The sequence below is a fragment of the Gopherus flavomarginatus genome, chromosome 5 (genome assembly GCF_025201925.1).
Source record: "Gopherus flavomarginatus isolate rGopFla2 chromosome 5, rGopFla2.mat.asm, whole genome shotgun sequence".
In the NCBI taxonomy this organism is placed as follows: Eukaryota; Metazoa; Chordata; order Testudines; family Testudinidae; genus Gopherus; species Gopherus flavomarginatus.
The window spans coordinates 148,437,224-148,455,670 of record NC_066621.1 but is presented as its reverse complement, the minus strand read 5'-3'; the positions used below and the strand labels follow the sequence as shown (position 1 = coordinate 148,455,670).

The 18,447-nt window shown below is 46.6% G+C and overlaps 1 protein-coding gene across 3 annotated transcripts in view; it reads left to right on the top strand.

Moving 5' to 3' along the window:
* Positions 1-18,447, top strand: part of DAAM1 (dishevelled associated activator of morphogenesis 1) — a 183,840-nt gene that overhangs the window by 126,066 nt on the left and 39,327 nt on the right. For all 3 annotated transcript variants that reach the window (XM_050952533.1, XM_050952534.1, XM_050952532.1), the window contains exons 5-15: positions 8,182-8,276; positions 9,859-10,192; positions 10,914-11,024; positions 11,118-11,221; positions 11,889-11,955; positions 12,645-12,762; positions 13,729-13,867; positions 14,594-14,652; positions 16,024-16,211; positions 17,062-17,358; positions 17,642-17,749. In XM_050952533.1, coding sequence (XP_050808490.1) covers positions 8,182-8,276; positions 9,859-10,192; positions 10,914-11,024; positions 11,118-11,221; positions 11,889-11,955; positions 12,645-12,762; positions 13,729-13,867; positions 14,594-14,652; positions 16,024-16,211; positions 17,062-17,358; positions 17,642-17,749 — 1,620 coding nt within the window. The remainder of the gene's footprint in view (positions 1-8,181; positions 8,277-9,858; positions 10,193-10,913; positions 11,025-11,117; positions 11,222-11,888; positions 11,956-12,644; positions 12,763-13,728; positions 13,868-14,593; positions 14,653-16,023; positions 16,212-17,061; positions 17,359-17,641; positions 17,750-18,447) is intronic.

Below are 18,447 nucleotides of genomic sequence, written 5' to 3'. Positions count from 1 at the left end.
TCATCATACGGTCTTTGGGGATGCATACGCCTGCGACGCAGCGCAGGCCCTTCCTACAGCAGAACCAGCAGCAGCAGCGTCAGCCGTATCCTCAGTTCCGTCCGCAGCAGGACCTTAATAGGTGCCACGGCAGGAACAGTAGGCGCAGACAGTCGGGTGGCCAAGCGGGGCAAAACCAGGGCTCCGCCAAGGCCCCACCCGGACCCAAGCCTTCATTTTGAAGGTGCGCCTGAGGGCGCAGTACCAGTTTCCCCTTCGGATCCTTCCCCGCAGTTTTCCAACCGTCTTTCTTTTTTCCTCCAGGCGTGGACCCAAATAACATCGGACCGTTGGGTCTTGCGCACTGTACAGGCCGGTTACCGCCTGCAGTTTTCATCGCCCCCTCCCCCCCGTCCCTCTTCACGGACCCCTCTCACGAACAATTCCTCCGTCAGGAGGTATAGACGCTCCTCGACAAGGGAGCCATAGAGGAGGTTCCAGAGAGCGAGAAGGGAAAGGGGTTTTATTCCCGCTACTTTCTAATGCCCAAGTCCAAGGGGGGCCTCAGACCTATCCTCGACCTGCGGGAACTCAACAAGTATATGGTGAAGTTGAAGTTCCGCATGGTATCCCTTGGGACCATCATCCCATCGCTGGATCCTGGAGACTGGTACGCCGCCCTCGCCATGCAGGACGCTTACTTCCATATCGCCATATTTCCACAGCACAGGCGTTTCCTTCGCTTTGTGGTCGACCACCAACATTATCAATTTGCGGTCCTCACATTTGGCCTCTCTACGGCCCCGAGGGTGTTCACAAAATGCATGGCAGTCGTCGTCGCATATCTTTGGCGCGGCCGCATTCACGTGTTCCCCTACCTCGACGACTGGCTGGTCTGGGGCACATCGGAGCTGCAGGTCCGCGACCACGTCCACAGGATCAGCAGCCTCTTTGCTGCCCTAGGCCTCGTGATCAACGTGGACAAGTCTACTCTGCTCCTCACGCAGAGGATAGAGTTCATCGGGGCCGTTCTGGACTCTACCCTGGCCAGGGCCTTGCTACCCTTGCCCAGGTTCCAGTCGCTATCGGCCATCATTCTGCGCTTGCAGGCGGCCCTGCTGACTTCTGTAAGAACATGTCTGGCCCTCCTGGGCCATATGGTGGCCTGTACGTTCGTGACAGCGTATGCTCAACTCCGCATGAGGCCTCTTCAATCTTGGCTCATCGCACAGTACCGGCCGGCCAGACATTCGTTGGACACAGTTGTCACCGTCCCCCAAGGGGTACTGGACTCCCTTCGGTGGTGGCTGGATCAGTCCGTAGTCTGTGCAGGGCTCCCGTTCCATCCGCCCCAACCCTCGGCATCCCTGACGACGGACGCCTCAGATCTGGGCTGGGGGGCGCACAGCGGCGCTCGGAGGACTCAGGGCCTGTGATCCCCTCAGGAGCTGGACCTCCACATCAACATACGGGAGTTGAGAGCGGTCCGTCTTGCTTGTCAAGCGTTCATCCATCACCTTCAAGGTCGTTGTGTCGCTGTGTTCACCGACAACACGACGACCATGTTCTATATCAACAAGTAGGGCGGCACCAGGTCCTCTCCCCTATGTCACGAGGTGATGCAGCTCTGGGAATTGTGTATAACCCATGCCATTCACCTTTCGGCCTCCTATCTCCCGGGAGTACGAAACACTCTAGCGGATCGACTGAGCAAGTCCTTCTGCTCACACGAGTGGTCCCTCCGCCCGGACGTCGCCCTCTCACTCTTCCAGAGGTGGGGTCGTCCCCGGATGGACCTCTTCGCGTCCAAGGAGAACAGGAAATGTCAGACATTCTGCTCCTTTGAGGGTAGGGAGCCCGGGTCAATAGCGGATGCCTTCCTTCTCCCATGGGCGACCCATCTGTTTTACGCGTTCCCTCCCTTTCCGCTGGTACACAGGGTCCTCCTCAAGGTGCGCAGGGACAGAGCTCGCGTGATTCTGATAGCTCCAGCGTGGGCCAGGCAACATTGGTACCCCATGTTGCTGGACCTCTCAGTAGCCAACCCAGTTGCCCTGCCCCTTCATCTGGACCTGATCACCCAGGACCACGGCAGGCTCTGTCACCCGGACCTTCGGTCTCTGCACCTTACGGCATGGCTCCTGCGTGGTTGATTGGCTCCGAGTTACGCTGCTCTACCCCGTTTCGGGAGGTTCTCCTGGGCAGTAGGAAGCCTTCCACCAGGGCTACTTACTCAGCTAAGTGGAAGCGTTTCTCCTGTTGGTGTTCGGAGAAGGGTTTTCTCCCTACGGAGGTTCCCATCGCCACTATTCTGGACTACATCTGGTCCCTCAAGGCCCAGGGTCTGGCAATATCGTCCCTTCGTGTTCACCTAGCGGCTATCTCCACGTTTCATCCCGGAGGGAACGTCCGTTCCGTCTTCTCCCACCCTATGGTGGCGAGATTCCTGAAGGGGCTGGAACGTCTCTATCCACAGATCCGCCCTCCTGCCCCTTCATGGGATCTCAGCCTGGTTCTAACTCGGCTCATGGGCCCTCCATTTGAGCCATTAGCGACTTGCTCCCTGCTCTACCTCTCCTGGAAGACCGCCTTCCTAGTGGCCATCACCTCAGCAAGACGGGTGTCGGAACTCCGTATATGGTCTTCCATAAAGACAAGGTGCAGCTGAGGCCACATCCTGCCTTTCTACCCAAGGTGGTCTCAGCTTTTCACATTAACCAGGAGATCTTCCTCCCCGTCTTTTTCCCAAAGCCCCATTCGTCCCGCAGGGAGCAACAACTCCACTCGCTAGATGTCTGTCGGGCGCTAGCGTTTTATGTGGACAGGACCAAACCGTTCCGCAAGTCCCCCCAGCTCTTCGTGGCGGTAGCGGACCGGGCCAAGGGACTACCGATTTCCTTGCAGAGGATATCTTCCTGGGTTACTTCCTGTATCAGGACCTGTTATGACTTGGCCCACGTTCCTGCGGGCCGTGTGACTGCACACTCTACCAGGGCACAGGCCTCATCGCTGGCTTTCCTTGCCCGCGTGCCGATCCAAGACATTTGTAGGGCGGCGACTTGGTCATCAGTCCACACATTCGCTTCCCATTACGCCCTGGTCCAGCAGTCCAGAGATGATGCGGCCTTTGGCTCTGCAGTGCTCCATGCCGCGACTTCTCACTCCGACCCCACCGCCTAGGTAAGGCTTGGGATTCACCTACCTGGAATGGATATGAGCAATCACTCGAAGAAGAAAAGACGGTTACTCACCTTTGTAACTGTTCTTCGAGATGTGTTGCTCATATCCATTCCACACCCGCCCTCCTTCCCCACTGTCGGAGTAGCCGGCAAGAAGGAACTGAGGAGTAGGCGGGCCAGCAGGGGTATATATCAAGTGCCATAGTGGCGCCACTCTAGGGGGTGACCTGCCGGCCCACTGGAGTTGCTAGAGTAAGAAAGTTTCCGGCAAACGTGCACGCGCGGCGCGCACACCTACCTGGAATGGATATGAGCAACACATCTCGAAGAACAACAGTTACAAAGGTGAGTAACCGTCTTTTTCCTTGGGTAAATGAGAATTCTGCAAGCCACTGTCTCCCCTGGGTGAAAAGCCCCTTCTCTCTTTGCTGAAAGGAACAAATATAGGCATTTGCCTACTTGCTACAAGTCAGAGACGCTCTAGTCCTTTGGCCTGTGTGTTTGCAATTTTCCCATGGCACGGTAAGCCTAGTGTGGATAAACTGCATAATGGTGTTCCTCAGATGTGGGCACTGGGTTATGGGGTCATAAATGCCTCAACTATTCATTGTCCTGGTGTATATAAAACACTTCAGCTGTGCTGGAGGAGATTAAATGTACCCCCACTGGATTTCAGTTGAATTTTACAGTGGATTGCTCTCATGGAGCGGTGACATCATCCATCAGACATTTCTGCAGGGCAGCTTCCTCCCTTGTAACATGGCGGTGACAGCTGTCCAATTGCATCACCAGCCAGCAGGCAGCTTGAGCGGAAGCAGTAACCATTTAAAAAAAAAAACACCTTTCCCCCCTCCCCTCCCCTTTTTTTTTCTTTGTTCACTTTTGCTTGGAGTCTCATTGGTCTCCATTTCCCTCTGTTTTGAAACAAAATCCAGGGGTCTATGAGGGGATAAGCCGATGAGTAATGTGCTGGACCAAGCTGATGCCTTTGTGGGCATCCCTGATGTATAAGTCCAGAATACTTACTGTTAACAGTAACATGTGCAAGAAATAGACAAGCTAAATTTAACACGTATTTAAAACCCAATTTGTAGGGGGAAAGATAGCTCAGGGCCTGCTAAACCGAAGGTTGTGAGTTCAATCCTTGAGGGGGCCATTTAGGGATCTGGGGCAAAAATCTGTCAGGTATGGTACTTGGTCCTGCTGTGAAGGCAGGGGACTGGACTCAATAATTTTCAAGGTCCCTTCCAGTTGTATGAGATAGGTATAGCTCCATATTAAAAATAAAAATAAAAAAATATACAGGCTCAGGCCTTTATGTTCAAAGTCGCATACTCCTTCCTGGTGTTACCCACTCATGATTTTTATCGTGAGTCTTGTGATAATTTAGTGTCTGCCTTAATGCCCCAGTTCCTGACATTCTGTGACTTGTGACAAGCTCAGCTTTGATTTTAAAAAGTAAATGTCTGGCCTTCCTGCTTGAGGAGAGAGCTTGAAAATGGGAACTCTACAGGCTGAAAAAACAGATTGTTGGGTGGGACATCCAGTGTTTGATTATTATTATTATTTTTTAAATCTCATCATTTTGGGGAGGCCTGACTCATATTTTTTGGCTGGGTTTGGCGGTGCTGTGGTCACCCACATTCCTGTCCCCCAGTAAAGCAGAAGGAGTTACTATTTTACAGAGAAAGATGGAAGGGAGCATCTTTTAGTGGTTAGAGCATAGGACCAGAAGTCAGGAGATTTGGCTTCTCTCTCTGGCTGTGGCCAATGTGCAAGTCATTTGAGCATGAATCCTCAAAAGTATTTAGGCCCCTAGCTCCTGTTGAAACCAGTGTGAGTTGGGTTCCTGAATGCCTGAGGATCAGGGTCCTAGCCCCTCTTGACTTCAGTTTCCTTAGCATTTAAATGGAGGTGATCCCCCCCTGAAGTCAGAGGCTTGCTGAGGGTCAAGGCATGAATATCTGGGAAGCGGTAAGCCAGCTAGATTGCTGGGATCTGGCCACCCAGGCTGGAAAGTCCGGACTGGCTTCCCAGTCAAGGTTCCTTGCCTCAGTGGGACCAGCAGGATCTGTGACAGACAGAAAAATAGCAGCTGTTGAGTGGTTTATATGGAGTGAGTTTGGTAATTTCAGGCCAGTTCCCGGTGGACCGGCATTCACGTGCCCCAAGCCCTACCATGATCTACACCAGGGGTCGGCAACGTTTCAGAAGTGGTGTGCCGAGTCTTCATTTATTCACTTTAATTTAAGGTTTCGTGTGCCGGTAATACATTTTAACGTTATTGGAAGGTCTCTTTCTATAAGTCTATAATATAGAACTAAACTATTGTTGTATGTAAAGTAAATAAAGTTTTTAAAATGTTTAAGAAGCTTCATTTAAAATTAAATTAAAATGCAGAGCCCCCCCGGACTGGTGGCCAGGATCCGGGCAGCGTGAGTGCCACTGAAAATCAGCTCGCGTGCTGCCTTCGGCACCCGTGCCATAGATTGCCTATCCCTGATCTACACTGATTGATTGATTGCTCCCTTCTTGGCAACCTCAGCAGAGGCTTGAATCGGCTGAGACTGAACTACTCATTCGCCTGTGCTGATATAAATGGCCTGTTCCAGTCCAGATTTGAGGCTCCATGACAGAGCTGGTGGGGGAAGCCTGGCAGTAGCAATGCCTCTAGCTGTGCCTGCACTCATAGACAAGACCATCACAAAGTTATCAGTCTGGCAATTTTACAACTGCTAAGCTTCACACAAGCAAAATTAAAGCTAAATAGTGTATAGACATGTACACAGCATATCTTTAATCCAAGGTGGGCTACTTACGACTGGAGGATTATTGCCATGAGTATTTAGTAGGACTTTTCTTCTTTTTTGGACCCAACATGAATGCGGAGCACCTGAAATTAAGGGTGTGTCAGCTCCAGATGTTTAAGGGAATTCCACTCAGACACACACTCTGCTACAGAGTCCTGTGGTCCATTCAGATCTGCTGACAGGGTAGTGTAGAGTGATAGCCTTTATGCACCTCCCTCACCCTTGCCCTGTGAAGGACTGGCTTGAACTTTTAATCTAGAGACAGCTTTATTGTAAACGGAGCCCATCGACTATGCAGCGTAACATCCACCCCTTATCTCATGATCAAGGAACTGCAGCTGAAGCTCCTGCGGTGAAATGGATTGGCCTTTACCCACGAGCAAAAAAGGCTGAGGGCTCCAATGGGGAGGGAATGGGACTTTTCAGATCTGGCTCCAATTCCTGGTTCTGCCTCTAGCCAGCTGTGTGGCACTTCCCCTCTCTGGGTCTCTGCTGCCACTCCCATCTTTAGTCTGGTCTGTTCAGGGTACATCTGGGCTTTGTGCTGGAGGGGTCATTCCCAGCTGGAGAAGATATAACTTGCGCTAGTTTGGCTCAAACTAGCATGCTAATAATAGAAGCATCACTGCAGTGGGGTGAGCAGCAGGAGGGGTTAGCCGCCCAAGTACAGGCCTAGCAACTCAGAATCCTACTCAGGGTGGCTAGCCCCTCCTGCGGCTTGCACTGCCATGGCTACACTTCTATTTTCAGCATGCCCATTCAATCAGAGCTGGCGCGGGTATGTCTCCTCAAATTGGAAATTTCACTTCCAGCTCCAAGTGCAGACCTACCCTTAGATTAGATTTCAAGTCTATAAGATCAGAAGGGACCATCACAATCATCTAGTCTAGTATCAGAGGGTAGCCGTGTTAGTCTGGATCTGTAAAAGCAGCAAAGAATCCTGTGGCACCTTATAGACTAACAGACGTTTTGGAGCATGAGCTTTCGTGGGTGAATACCCATTTCCTCAGATGCATGTAATGGAAATATCCAGGGGCAGGTATATATATGTGTGCTAGCAAGCAAGCTAGAGATAACGAGGTCAGTTCAATCAGGGAGGATGAGGCCCTGTTCTAGCAGTTGAGGTGTGAAAACCAAGAGAGGAGAACAGGGCCTCATCCTCCCTGATTGAACTGACCTCGTTATCTCTAGCTTGCTTGCTAGCACACATATATATATACCTGCCCCTGGATATTTCCATTACATGCATCTGAGGAAGTGGGTATTCACCCACGAAAGCTCATGCTCCAAAACGTCTGTTAGTCTATAAGGTGCCACAGGATTCTTTGCTGCTTTAATCATCTAGTCTGACCTCCTGCACATTGCAGGCCACAGAACTTCACCCACCCACTCCTGGAATAGCCTCCTACCTCCGGCTGTTACACTGAAGTCCTCAAATCACAATTTAAAGAGTTCAAGTTACGGAGAATCCACCATTTGCACTGTTTAAACCTACAAGTGACCTGTGCTTCAACAGAGTGTGGCCTTTTCATAGCAAGGGCAGATTCTTGCAATGTGATCTCAGTTGGGGCCTCAAGGTGCTACTATAGTGCAAATTAGGAACTAGTTTTAGATATAAGATTCACTGCCCGTTTATGTTAAATTACTGAGTTTGGAATGAAGTTCTTCCTGGCTACTAAACCGACAGAAAATCAGAACTCTTTGGGGCAGGGGCTGTCTTTGTTCTGTGTCCGTGGAGCACCTGGTACAATGGGGCCCTGGTCTATCACTGGGACTCTCATTCCTACTGCAAATAAATATTTCCTCCTAGCACATTACTGTACACACAGTTTGACGATTACTAGGTACATCTGCTCAGTGACCAGTTTGATAGAAGTTGAATAGTACAGGGGAGTCACATCATAGGCACATTTAACTTGCACGATTTTAACTGTACTTACTCAGCAAAACAAAATAAAAAAGAGAAAAATAACAATTTAAATACTGTACCTGTAGTGCGGGCAATTCCGCTCGCCATTCCACTCAATGAGTGTTTGACTATATGCAAATTTCGCCTTACACGCTGACTTCAGAACCTATCTCCTGCGTAAGATGCGATTCCCTTGTACAACAGTTGTTTTTGCTGTTGCAGTACCCCTTACTGTAATTACATATTTACGCTGCTGACAGAGAGCCGAACCCCGTTGTATAAATCTGCCTTTCTCCATTTACAGAGAAAATCACTGATAGCTTTGGAAAAAGAAGATGAGGAGGAGAGAAATAAAACTATAGAGAGTTTGAAGACGGCACTGAGGACAAAACCAATGAGGCAATTCTTTTTTCTTTCCTTACTTTGGTGCCACTGTTTTCCAACAGAGGCAGCTGCAGTTAGTCCATCCAGTAAAAACGCCCAGTTGCTGAGGGTGATGCTCACTCCCATCTCCACCACAGGAATCTTAAAATAGAAATATCTGTTTTATATTATTGATAGATGAGAGGCATAGTCAGTGCTGCACTTGAGACTTGAAGCTGCGGACTCCTGAACTGCAGTCTCAGCTCAGACCTTAGCTACTTTGTGGGACTACCAGCTCTCCTTCTGTCTCCTCATCTGCAAGATGGGGCACGATGAGCTCTACTAGGATTGTGTGGGAACCAGAATTCCTGTTTCGTAGGAAATTCTGTGCTTTTGAAATTTGCTTTCACTCCAGATTGGAATGGCACTCTGAACATTCAAATTTCCCTTGAAACTTTTTTTTGGGAAAAAAATTGTTGTCAATCAAAACCTTTTGTTTTGGTTTTGACTCATTTTATATTTTGCTAAAATATAACAAAAACCCTGAAAATTATTTTGGAAAAAAAATTGAAATGCTTCATATTGATTTTTTTTCTTTCTAAATCCAATTTTGCTGAAATTAACCCGTGCCCGCTAACCCTTTAGATTTCATTGAATCGGTATTTGCTGGCGGAAGACTGTCTTGTTGGGAAGTTTTGAACCAACTTCAATATCTGGCGTGTCCCTCTGAGTATGAAAAGTGCTGTGTGGCTCCATAAAGTATTTCCACTTCACAGTGAAAAGATAGGTTGTGAAACAAACAGCGCTGGATATATCACCAAAGGGGACTAAGGTTTTAGGCATCCAACTCCCACTGAAATCCAAGGGATTTACTTCATTTCCTTAGGTGCCTTTGAAAATCCCAGCCTCTGATTTTGGGCAAAACTTTTCAAACGTGCCCAAGTGGTTTAGGAGCCTAAATCCTCCACTGAGAGTCAATGGGATATAGGGGCTTTAAAAATGCCTACTCTTTGGGGCTGTTCTTTCTTCCACTGAAAGGAGTGTTACTTTTGCCACTGGCTTTGGCTGGAGAGCGAGGAGCCTGGGAGTATCAAATGACCTTCCCCTGAGGGCCGGTGTAAGGCAAGCTGGGGTGTAAATCTGTAGCACACTAGTCTGCATGCGCTAACTGGCCATGTGGACTCTGCTACCACATGCTGAATGTTCCCTGATGCGTTTTGATCTGCTCCTCTTTAAAACAAGAGCTGATCAAAGAGCACATGGGCATTTTTAGTGCGCTATAGCAGGATCTAAAGGACAGCTAGTGCACGGCAAACTAGTGTGTGTTGTAGATTTACCCCCAGCTTGCCAGGCACTTATTTTGCCATCTAGACAAGCCCTCAGATTGTGATTAACCCTTTTACTGCTGGGCATCCACCTCATCTGCTGTCTGTTATCATACACTGGAATCAACAGCATGCTGTTTGGGTGTTCATCCACTCAGCACTTGTCTACTGCCAGGAGAGAATGCACCTGCCATACATGGCATCAGCTGAGTGAGTTAACAAATGCAGTAGTGTCTAACATGTAGGTCAAGGGATTCTTTCTATTGATTTTAACGTGCTCTTCTTCGTGACAGGTTTGTAACCAGATTTATCGACTTGGATGGCTTGACGTGTATTCTGAACTTTCTGAAAAGCATGGACTATGAGACCTCGGAGTCTCGAATACATACCTCTCTCATTGGGTGTATAAAAGCACTAATGAACAACTCTCAAGGACGGGCTCATGTCCTGGCCCATCCAGAGAGTATTAATGTAATTGCTCAGAGTCTGAGCACCGAGAACATAAAGACAAAGGTGGCAGTGCTGGAAATCATGGGCGCTGTGTGCCTGGTTCCTGGGGGTCACAAAAAGGTATTGGAGGCCATGCTGCATTACCAGAAATACGCCAGTGAAAGGACTCGCTTTCAGGTACGTGGTCTTCGTTTTCTCCTCATGCTTCATAAACTCCTATACTCAGGTTTACGCAGCATTTGAGAGAGGAAGATTCTCTCCCCTGGCCTGCTCTGTTCACTTTATGCTACCTGACTGGAAACTGGATGCAAGCCCCTACCTACTCAGAGACCCCTCCTACACCTCTTTCTCAGGGGGCACATGGAGAGTGGGCGAGGCCAGGGCACAATGCACTCTGGCAGTCTCCAGCCAGGGGATAGCCCTTTGGGGACCATCGCCAGACAGTGCAAGTTCTGCTCTGGTATGAGCCAGGGCTGAGCAGAAAACCAGGGAACCGGAGCTGCAGCTTTCCCCTGAATCCCCTTGTTTTACCTGGCAGAGGATGGATGTAGTCTTGGAGCCTGAAAATTCCCACTGTCCTGCAAGCTGAATTCCATTGAATAACAGAGTTACTGGTTTATAAGGGAATAAAGCAACCAACTTGCTTTTGCAGCGCTATTGAAATCTGTAAAGCTCCAGGACTGTAACAGCCCTGGAAGATATGATGTTCCAATTCGACATTAGCAGCTGTAGAAGTGTGTTTCTAGTCATTTAAACCCTGTAAATGGGTTACCGTTATCCGAAGTATGTGGGGCTCATCGGGTTTCTGGGAGCCCACAAAGAAGTCATTCAAATCTTTGTGGTTTGTTTCTGTGGCACATTTTTTCACCCTGTGGCATATCTGTCATCTAATTGGCAGACGCTGATTAATGACTTGGATAAAAGCACGGGAAGGTATCGAGACGAAGTGAATCTAAAGACAGCCATCATGTCCTTCATTAACGCGGTCCTGAGCCAAGGGGCTGGAGTGGTAAGTTGTGTGTGGCTCTTTGAGGGGCTCTTTTAAATAGAGTTTCGGTAGAGCCACATCCTGCAACGTTCACCCTTTGCCTTTTCTTTTCAGGAAAGTCTGGATTTCAGACTCCACCTTAGATATGAATTTCTAATGCTAGGAATTCAACCAGTCATTGATAAACTAAGGGAGCATGAAAATTCAACGTTAGACAGGTAAGGAAAACTATTCAATAACTTTCAGCTCATCTGCTGTATTCATCCTTGTCTTGTGTGCCAGCTTCCTCTTTTTAAGGACTCCCTCGCTGGTGCTCAGAGTGACATTCACAAGTTTCTAGATTCTTCAGCTCTAAGCAGAATCCATGTGGTGTAACATTTGGCAAAAGTCTGCCTAACCCGCACTGAAGTTAATGGGGGTTTACTCAGCCCTGGCCCGTTGTTATGTACATTGAAAGCTTACACTTATCAGCCATCTAGGGTGAAATTCGCCCCTGTGCAGAGGGCAGGCACAGGGCCTATCTTCACCCTAATTTTAAATTTGAAGTGGCATTATAGACCTTGGGAGTTACACCACTAGTTTGTCAGAGCAGAATTTTTCCTTCTTCCAAAGGGCTGTCAGAGAGAGAGTGAGAGAGCATTATTATGATACTCTAAGATATTAAGCATTTTAGAGTGTATAGCTGACAGGCTTTACTCTGATAACTGACATTTTGTTATTACTGTTTAACCATCCTATAAATTTGTAGATGTTGCTGATAGTCTCTAGAAAATCCTTGCTAATTATTGATTTTGAAACCCTTCAAATCAGTTGATTACTCGTCTCTATCTTAAGTGCTGTTTTAAATATCTGTTTTCTAAATGGTCTGTTTTTCTTCCCCACCAGGCATTTAGATTTTTTTGAAATGCTTAGAAATGAAGATGAACTGGAATTTGCCAAAAGATTTGAACTAGTATGTATGCTGCCTATAGCTGCACTTTTTGATGTTTGTTTGAAATCAGTATATTGTTTTGGTTAAAATTGGGAGATGGGCAGGGGGAGCCTGAGTTCTGTATTGATGTTGGGTAAACCACTTACCCCTTTTCTGCGTCCTCTCTGTAAAATGGGAATAATACTCGCATCAGAGAGGTTTGCAGTCTGTATGGACTGATGTTGGAAAGTGCTCTGGTATGGAAGAGGCAGCTAGTGCAATGGGATGGGATTCGGGAGGCCAGGATTCAGTTCCTAGCTCAGTTACAGGCTCCTGGTGCAACCTTCAGCAAGTTATGTAATCTGCCCTGTGCCCTGGTTTCTTCTTCCATAATACAACTTGGAATGATAATGCTTTCTTACCTAGCCAGGAGTGTTTTGAGGATAAATTCTTAAATGTTTGAGGCACTGAAATACTTTGATTGACCCATATAAGTACCTGCATAGACTGATCCTAGGGTAGATTGTGCCCTACGCATTCCATATTTTATTTTATTAATTTATTTTCTAGATTGTGTCCTTGGTCTTTCATGCAGTGCTCTAGCACTGAGATAGTTGGATCAGGTTCTCTTTGGCTTGTTGACCTACCATTGGGAGAGCTTTGAAAATGCTAAGTAGCAACACTGGGCCCATGTCTTTTCTTTTTACCTTTGTGTTCAATTTGTCCCCCAGGTTCACATAGACACGAAGAGTGCCACTCAGATGTTTGAACTGGCGAGGAAGAGGCTGACTCACACAGAAGCGTATCCGCACTTTATGTCTATCCTTCATCACTGTCTCCAAATGCCTTGTGAGTAGACAAATCCATTTTCAGCCCTTCTGGAGGGCATAAGGAATTGATGTTGCAAGTGGCTTCGTATTTCAGTCCTGCCAGAAAATCTCTGATTTCTCCTGAAGCTGAAGTAGAACAATTACTGTACACGATGCATAATACAATGTGGATACCTTTTAATTTCTTAATTTTTTGGCAGCAAACTAAATTTAGCATGGGGAGAGGCAGACTGCTGTAGTGGACAGAGCATTAGATTGGGTATTGGGAGACCTGACTTCTAATCCCAGATCTGCCTCTGACCTACTGTGTGATCTTGGCCAAGTCACTTTCCCTGTCTATCTTCTCCATTGAGACCTTGGTTACACTTGTGGTGACGTTTAGGGGCCAGTGTAGCTACAAGCCACAGCAAAAGGCAGGCTGCATCCACACTGCGGTGTATAGCTACATGCGCCCTGGAAAGCTTCTGGTAGGGGGAGGCAGCAGGGAACTGCTAGAGCCTTTCCCCACTGCCAGAGCCTTTCACTGCGGCAGGGAAAGGCTCCCACAGTGGGATACGACACTGCTAAAGATTGCAGAGTAGTCATTGGAGGCACTGCTTGGATGTGTAGAGAACAATGCAGGGTGGACACACATCGTAAGAGTCAGGCATGTCTCCACTCACCTAAGAAGTGCCTAACTCTACACTGCTATTTATATCCGTGCTAGTTGGATGTGCAGTGTCTTTACTCTGCACACCAACACAAGTGTGGATCTACCCTTAGATTTTAAGCTCTCTGTGTTTAAAAACTCTGGGCATGTTATTATGCCTAACAGCCGCAGCCTGATCTCAGTTGGGGCCTCTTAGACACACCACAAATAAACTTTTATTTTTACAAATGCGTGGTTGTGTGGTTCTGTTTGATGCTGTGGAAAAGCAGCTTCCAAAAACCCTTCCTTTTTTGTTTCTTTCCTTCCCACTACTACGTATTCTCTTTCTCTTTTTAGTTAAAAGAAGTGGCAACACGGTCCAGTACTGGCTACTGCTTGATAGGATTGTACAGCAAATAGTCATACAGAATGACAAAGGGCAGGACCCTGACTCCACTCCCTTGGAAAACTTTAATATTAAAAACATCGTCCGGATGTAAGTGCATGCCCTCCTTTGGGAACTGTACGCGCAAGGGACAAGTAGTTGTCCTAATGCTGTGTTTTGACATGGCTGTGATCTGTTAAAGCTGTCACGTTAATTCACATACTCAAGGCAGCTTTAACGATCTGCTCTTAGTTTTCTTTTAAACAGCTTAGTATTTAATAACTTGAAAGTGGACTTTGCTTTTCAGCCTTCTGTTCTTGAACCTCTGAAGTAGAGCAGGATGAACCATTTGCAGGGAATGAAATTTAATATATTCCCTCTTCCCGTTTGTGAATTCTCTGTGGTAGACTTTAGGAATTTGTTTATTTGAACTTACTCAATAAAATGTCTCTGTGAACCAAGTTCAGCCTATGGATTGCCCGTGAACTATTTCCCAGAGCAATTCTTTCCTGTATTCCTTATTCATAATTTTACTTGTACGGTGATTAGCCACCTAAATTGAAGGTCATTTCTGCCTCCTGATTGAGTAACTCCAAAACCCACAGAGCTTTCAAGATGCCCATGCAAAGACTTGGCAAACAAAAACTTGCCAATGTGAATGTTCATGAAAACAGATAGATGTTCTCAACACCAGTGAAGTCAGTTTGGGATTTGCATTCAACAAATATTTGCAAATGCTATTTTGCAATCTACACCTAACTTTAAACTTGTTTATTGCTTCTTGTATTATTTTCTTTGTTAGATTATTTCGTAAACTTACTTTTCTATTCTTTTTAGGTTAGTTAATGAAAATGAAGTTAAACAGTGGAAAGAACAAGCAGAAAAAATGCGAAAAGGTGAATGACAAAAAATATAAAATATTAAATCTAATACTTACTTACATAAATACTTTAAGATAAAGTGTGTGCATGTATATGCACACTTACACACCCAGACTGGAATCTTCACTGATTTTTATCTATAGGAGTTGTGCATCTAACTAGGTGAAAACTATCCTATATCCAGAGTGCCAATGGCTAGAGATGGTCAAAAGATGCCAATTTATTTTTTACAAGTAATTTTGAGGAAGAAAGTCTGTTTCCAGTGAAAATGTATTGGTTTTATTATGAAAAATGGAAACCCAATGCTTTTACCTTTTTTGTAAAAAAAAAAAAAAATAAATAAATGGAATATTTAGACCAAAATATGAATTCTCTGAAGAATTTTTAGTTTTGGTTGAAATGCTGTTTTTTTGTGAGGGGAAATGTTTCAGTGGAAAAACTGAGTCTCATGTTCTAATGTGGCATGTAAATTAAATCCATTTTAAATGCTCTGCTGGCCGAGAGCAGGCCTGCTCTGTCTCTCCCTTGGTACATCAATGTAGGTCCCTGACTTTCTGGGCCCAACCATGCTGTTGTACTGCCCTGGGATCTCAGCTCTATCAGTCAATGCTCACTGCCTCCCATTCAGTTATGTGCAGTTTAACCCTGGCTTGAACTTGGGCTACTCCAAAGCTTGGTCTTGTGAGCAAAAGAACTAGTTCTTGCTACATTGTGGATTAGATGTTTACAGCAAAATTAATAGGATGGGAACAGTGGGACACCTGAGCCCAACAGGGAGGCTTATCTTGATTCAGCAAAGCGCTTAACTTTAGCCACCTAAGCTCATTAAAGTAATTGGGACTTAGGAACATGCTTAAGTGCTTTGCTGAATTGGGGTCTGAGTTAAGGCAAGGCAGCCCAGACTACAGTATCAGGCACAAAATCCTGAAATATCAGTGTTGATATCCACATCAACAGCTGAGAGAGTCCATGACATATGACCGCTCCAAAAGCTACTATTCTCAGAAATACTAAGGATAAAATCCTGGCACCATTGAAATCAATGGGAGTTTTGTCATTGACTTCAGTAGGCTCAGGATTTCACCGTGTATTGACCAGCTCCTTGTCACTATGTAGGATCTGTCTTAAGAGACACTAAATGCAGTGGCTAGTCCTGGCCATTATGTTTGAGAAAGGGGTTAATGTCCTTTGTGCAAGGGGGGAAGTAAATGGTCCTAGTTTGTCCTGTTGACTCAACAATCGTTCCTTTTCCTTGTTATTGGCTTTACTTTTTCTTTAGAAATCCAGGATTTTATGTGTGTGTGCGTGTAGGTGTATAGTTTGCCATCAGGAAGAAGGTATAGTTAAAAGTGACTTCATGGAATTTTTTGGGGGCTGGGGGGTTAGAACACAATGAGCTCCAGCAGAAATTGGAAAAGAAGGAGCGAGAGTGCGATGCCAAGACTCAGGAGAAAGAGGAGATGATGCAGACCTTAAGTAAGATGAAAGAGAAACTCGAAAAAGAGTCTACCGAGCACAAGCACGTCAAGCAACAGGTGGCAGATCTCACAGCACAGCTCCATGAGCTGAATAGGGTAAGGACATGCGGCAGGCTTCCCTTTTATGGTGCAATTCCAGATTCTCTCTCACTGCAGTAAACAGAGAATGCAGATGAAGAATTCTGAGTACAAAACGGTCGAGTGTGGGAAAGGCCCAACTATGTTTGCAAGAAATCAGAGTTGTAGTTAGCTGGGGAAGGGACAGCTTTAAACTAGCCGTGGAAATAGCCTTGTTAGGTTGATGGCTATTGCCTTGTTCCTTGGTTGCCTTCCAGGTGGGCTATTAGATGCTCTTCTACATAGAAACCCATTTTGTTTCAACTGCAAGTTAAACAGGATGTGAATCTATTACAGCTGCCAGCTACTGGCCTAGCTTCTTAGCTGAAACTATAGACCCGTGCTTTTGGCTGTGAAAGTACCTGGTTCAGTCCCAGGTGTCCGTCAAGTAGGTGGATGTAAACAGGTGCCCTTTGGGGATTCAAACTGCTAGGGGCCTCCGGTGCTTAAGGTGAGCTTCTAGAGGAGGTATGTAATCCCTTGGCCACCCCAACACTCTGTATCCATCCTCTGAGGATGTGAGCTGGTTACAACACACAGCAATGAAGCCTGGCTCTTCAGCTCAAGCAGTAGACTCATGCCTTCCAGGAGGTCCCCAGGTCAATCTCCAGTGTCTTCCAGGATGGCAGCTATCCCAGTACCTTTGCCGGGAAGTGCAGGACATCCTCAAGTGGTTTCCTGATTCATTAAGAATGTGTCAGCCCTTGCTGTCCATCTTAGCTAATGGAGCCCTCTGTGGTCAGCATCTGGTCTAGGTTAATGTGCATAAGGGCTAAAAATGATTGACCATAGGCCCCTTTTGTAACTGTGCTCATTCTCTCTCTTTCAGAGGGCAATCTGTGCTACTGTTCCAGGAGGGCCTCCCTTGCCACCTGGAGCACCTGGTGGACCTTTACCTTCTCAGGCTCCAGGAGCCCTTCTTCCTCCTCCTCCGCCCCCTCTACCTGGTGGAATCCTCCCTCCACCACCTCCACCTCCTGGTGGCCCACCCCCTCCACCTGGGCCCCCTCCCCTAGGCGGAATAACCCCGCCTCCTGGAGCACCAATGGGCTCAGCCCTCAAAAAGAAAAACATCCCGCAGCCGACGAATGCCCTCAAATCCTTCAACTGGTCTAAGCTGCCTGAGGTAAGCCCCGTGTTCTCACTTGCTGTTCAATGTGCCACTTTCTTCTCTATAAAGACATCATGGACCAGACCATTAAAAGATTTTGTTTTCCTAGAAAGGAAAAAAGAGTCTCACTCCATCACTTGACCTTTGTGCAGGTATCTGGGACAAGTGATGCATGCCTGTGCAGCTTACTCGTATAACTGAGGGCACCATGTGATGCACCACATGCCAGCAGTGTTTGAAACAGTCGATTTCACTGTGATAAAGAAACCTAGCATCTAATAATGTTGGTGTGTTTCAGAACAAGCTGGCAGGCACCGTGTGGACTGACATCGATGATGCAAAAGTGTTTAAAATCCTTGATCTCGAAGACCTTGAAAGAACATTCTCTGCTTACCAGAGGCAGCAGGTAATGGTGTGTGTGTGTTGCACAGATTCAATCACTTCATGTCAGATGTGATCTCAGAATATACATTTATCATTATTTTACACTGATCCCATTTTAACTTGTCAGCTCAGCTCAGTCAGTTTACTCCCCCTGTGTGTGCCTGTGTTTTGCATTTAAATGTTGGTTAGCTGCCTGATACAGATCTACTCACACCGCATACACACCTGACAGCATGCTTTACAGCGTAAGCACAGGCACGTAATGAAGATGGATCACAAAAGAAATTATTGGGAATGGTTAAAAATAACACACAGATGTCGTTACAGTGCAGTCATGTTTTTGGATCACTTCTAAGAGCAAATGCTTCACTTCCACATATTGGGTTGAAAATTCATGTCTGTCTCAAGCCAAAAAGATTTAGTTTTAACCACATCAGCCATGTATGGATCTCGTTCCTTATTTTTTTTAGCAAGCCCAGGGTGAAGTTTGAGTATTAAACAAAAAGTGACATAGCAAACAAATCTCAACTTTTAATTTCAATTTGTTATAAGTCTTATGGGACTGATTCAGCAAATAACTTCAGCACATAAGGATAGACACCTGCTTTCCTGAGTTGGGGCCATGGATGGGCAAGAGATTGAGATTTTTAACATGGTATGAGTGTCAACGGAGGCTGGGAGCCGCCAAAAGAGATGGGACTGCAGGAGAATTCGTAGTGC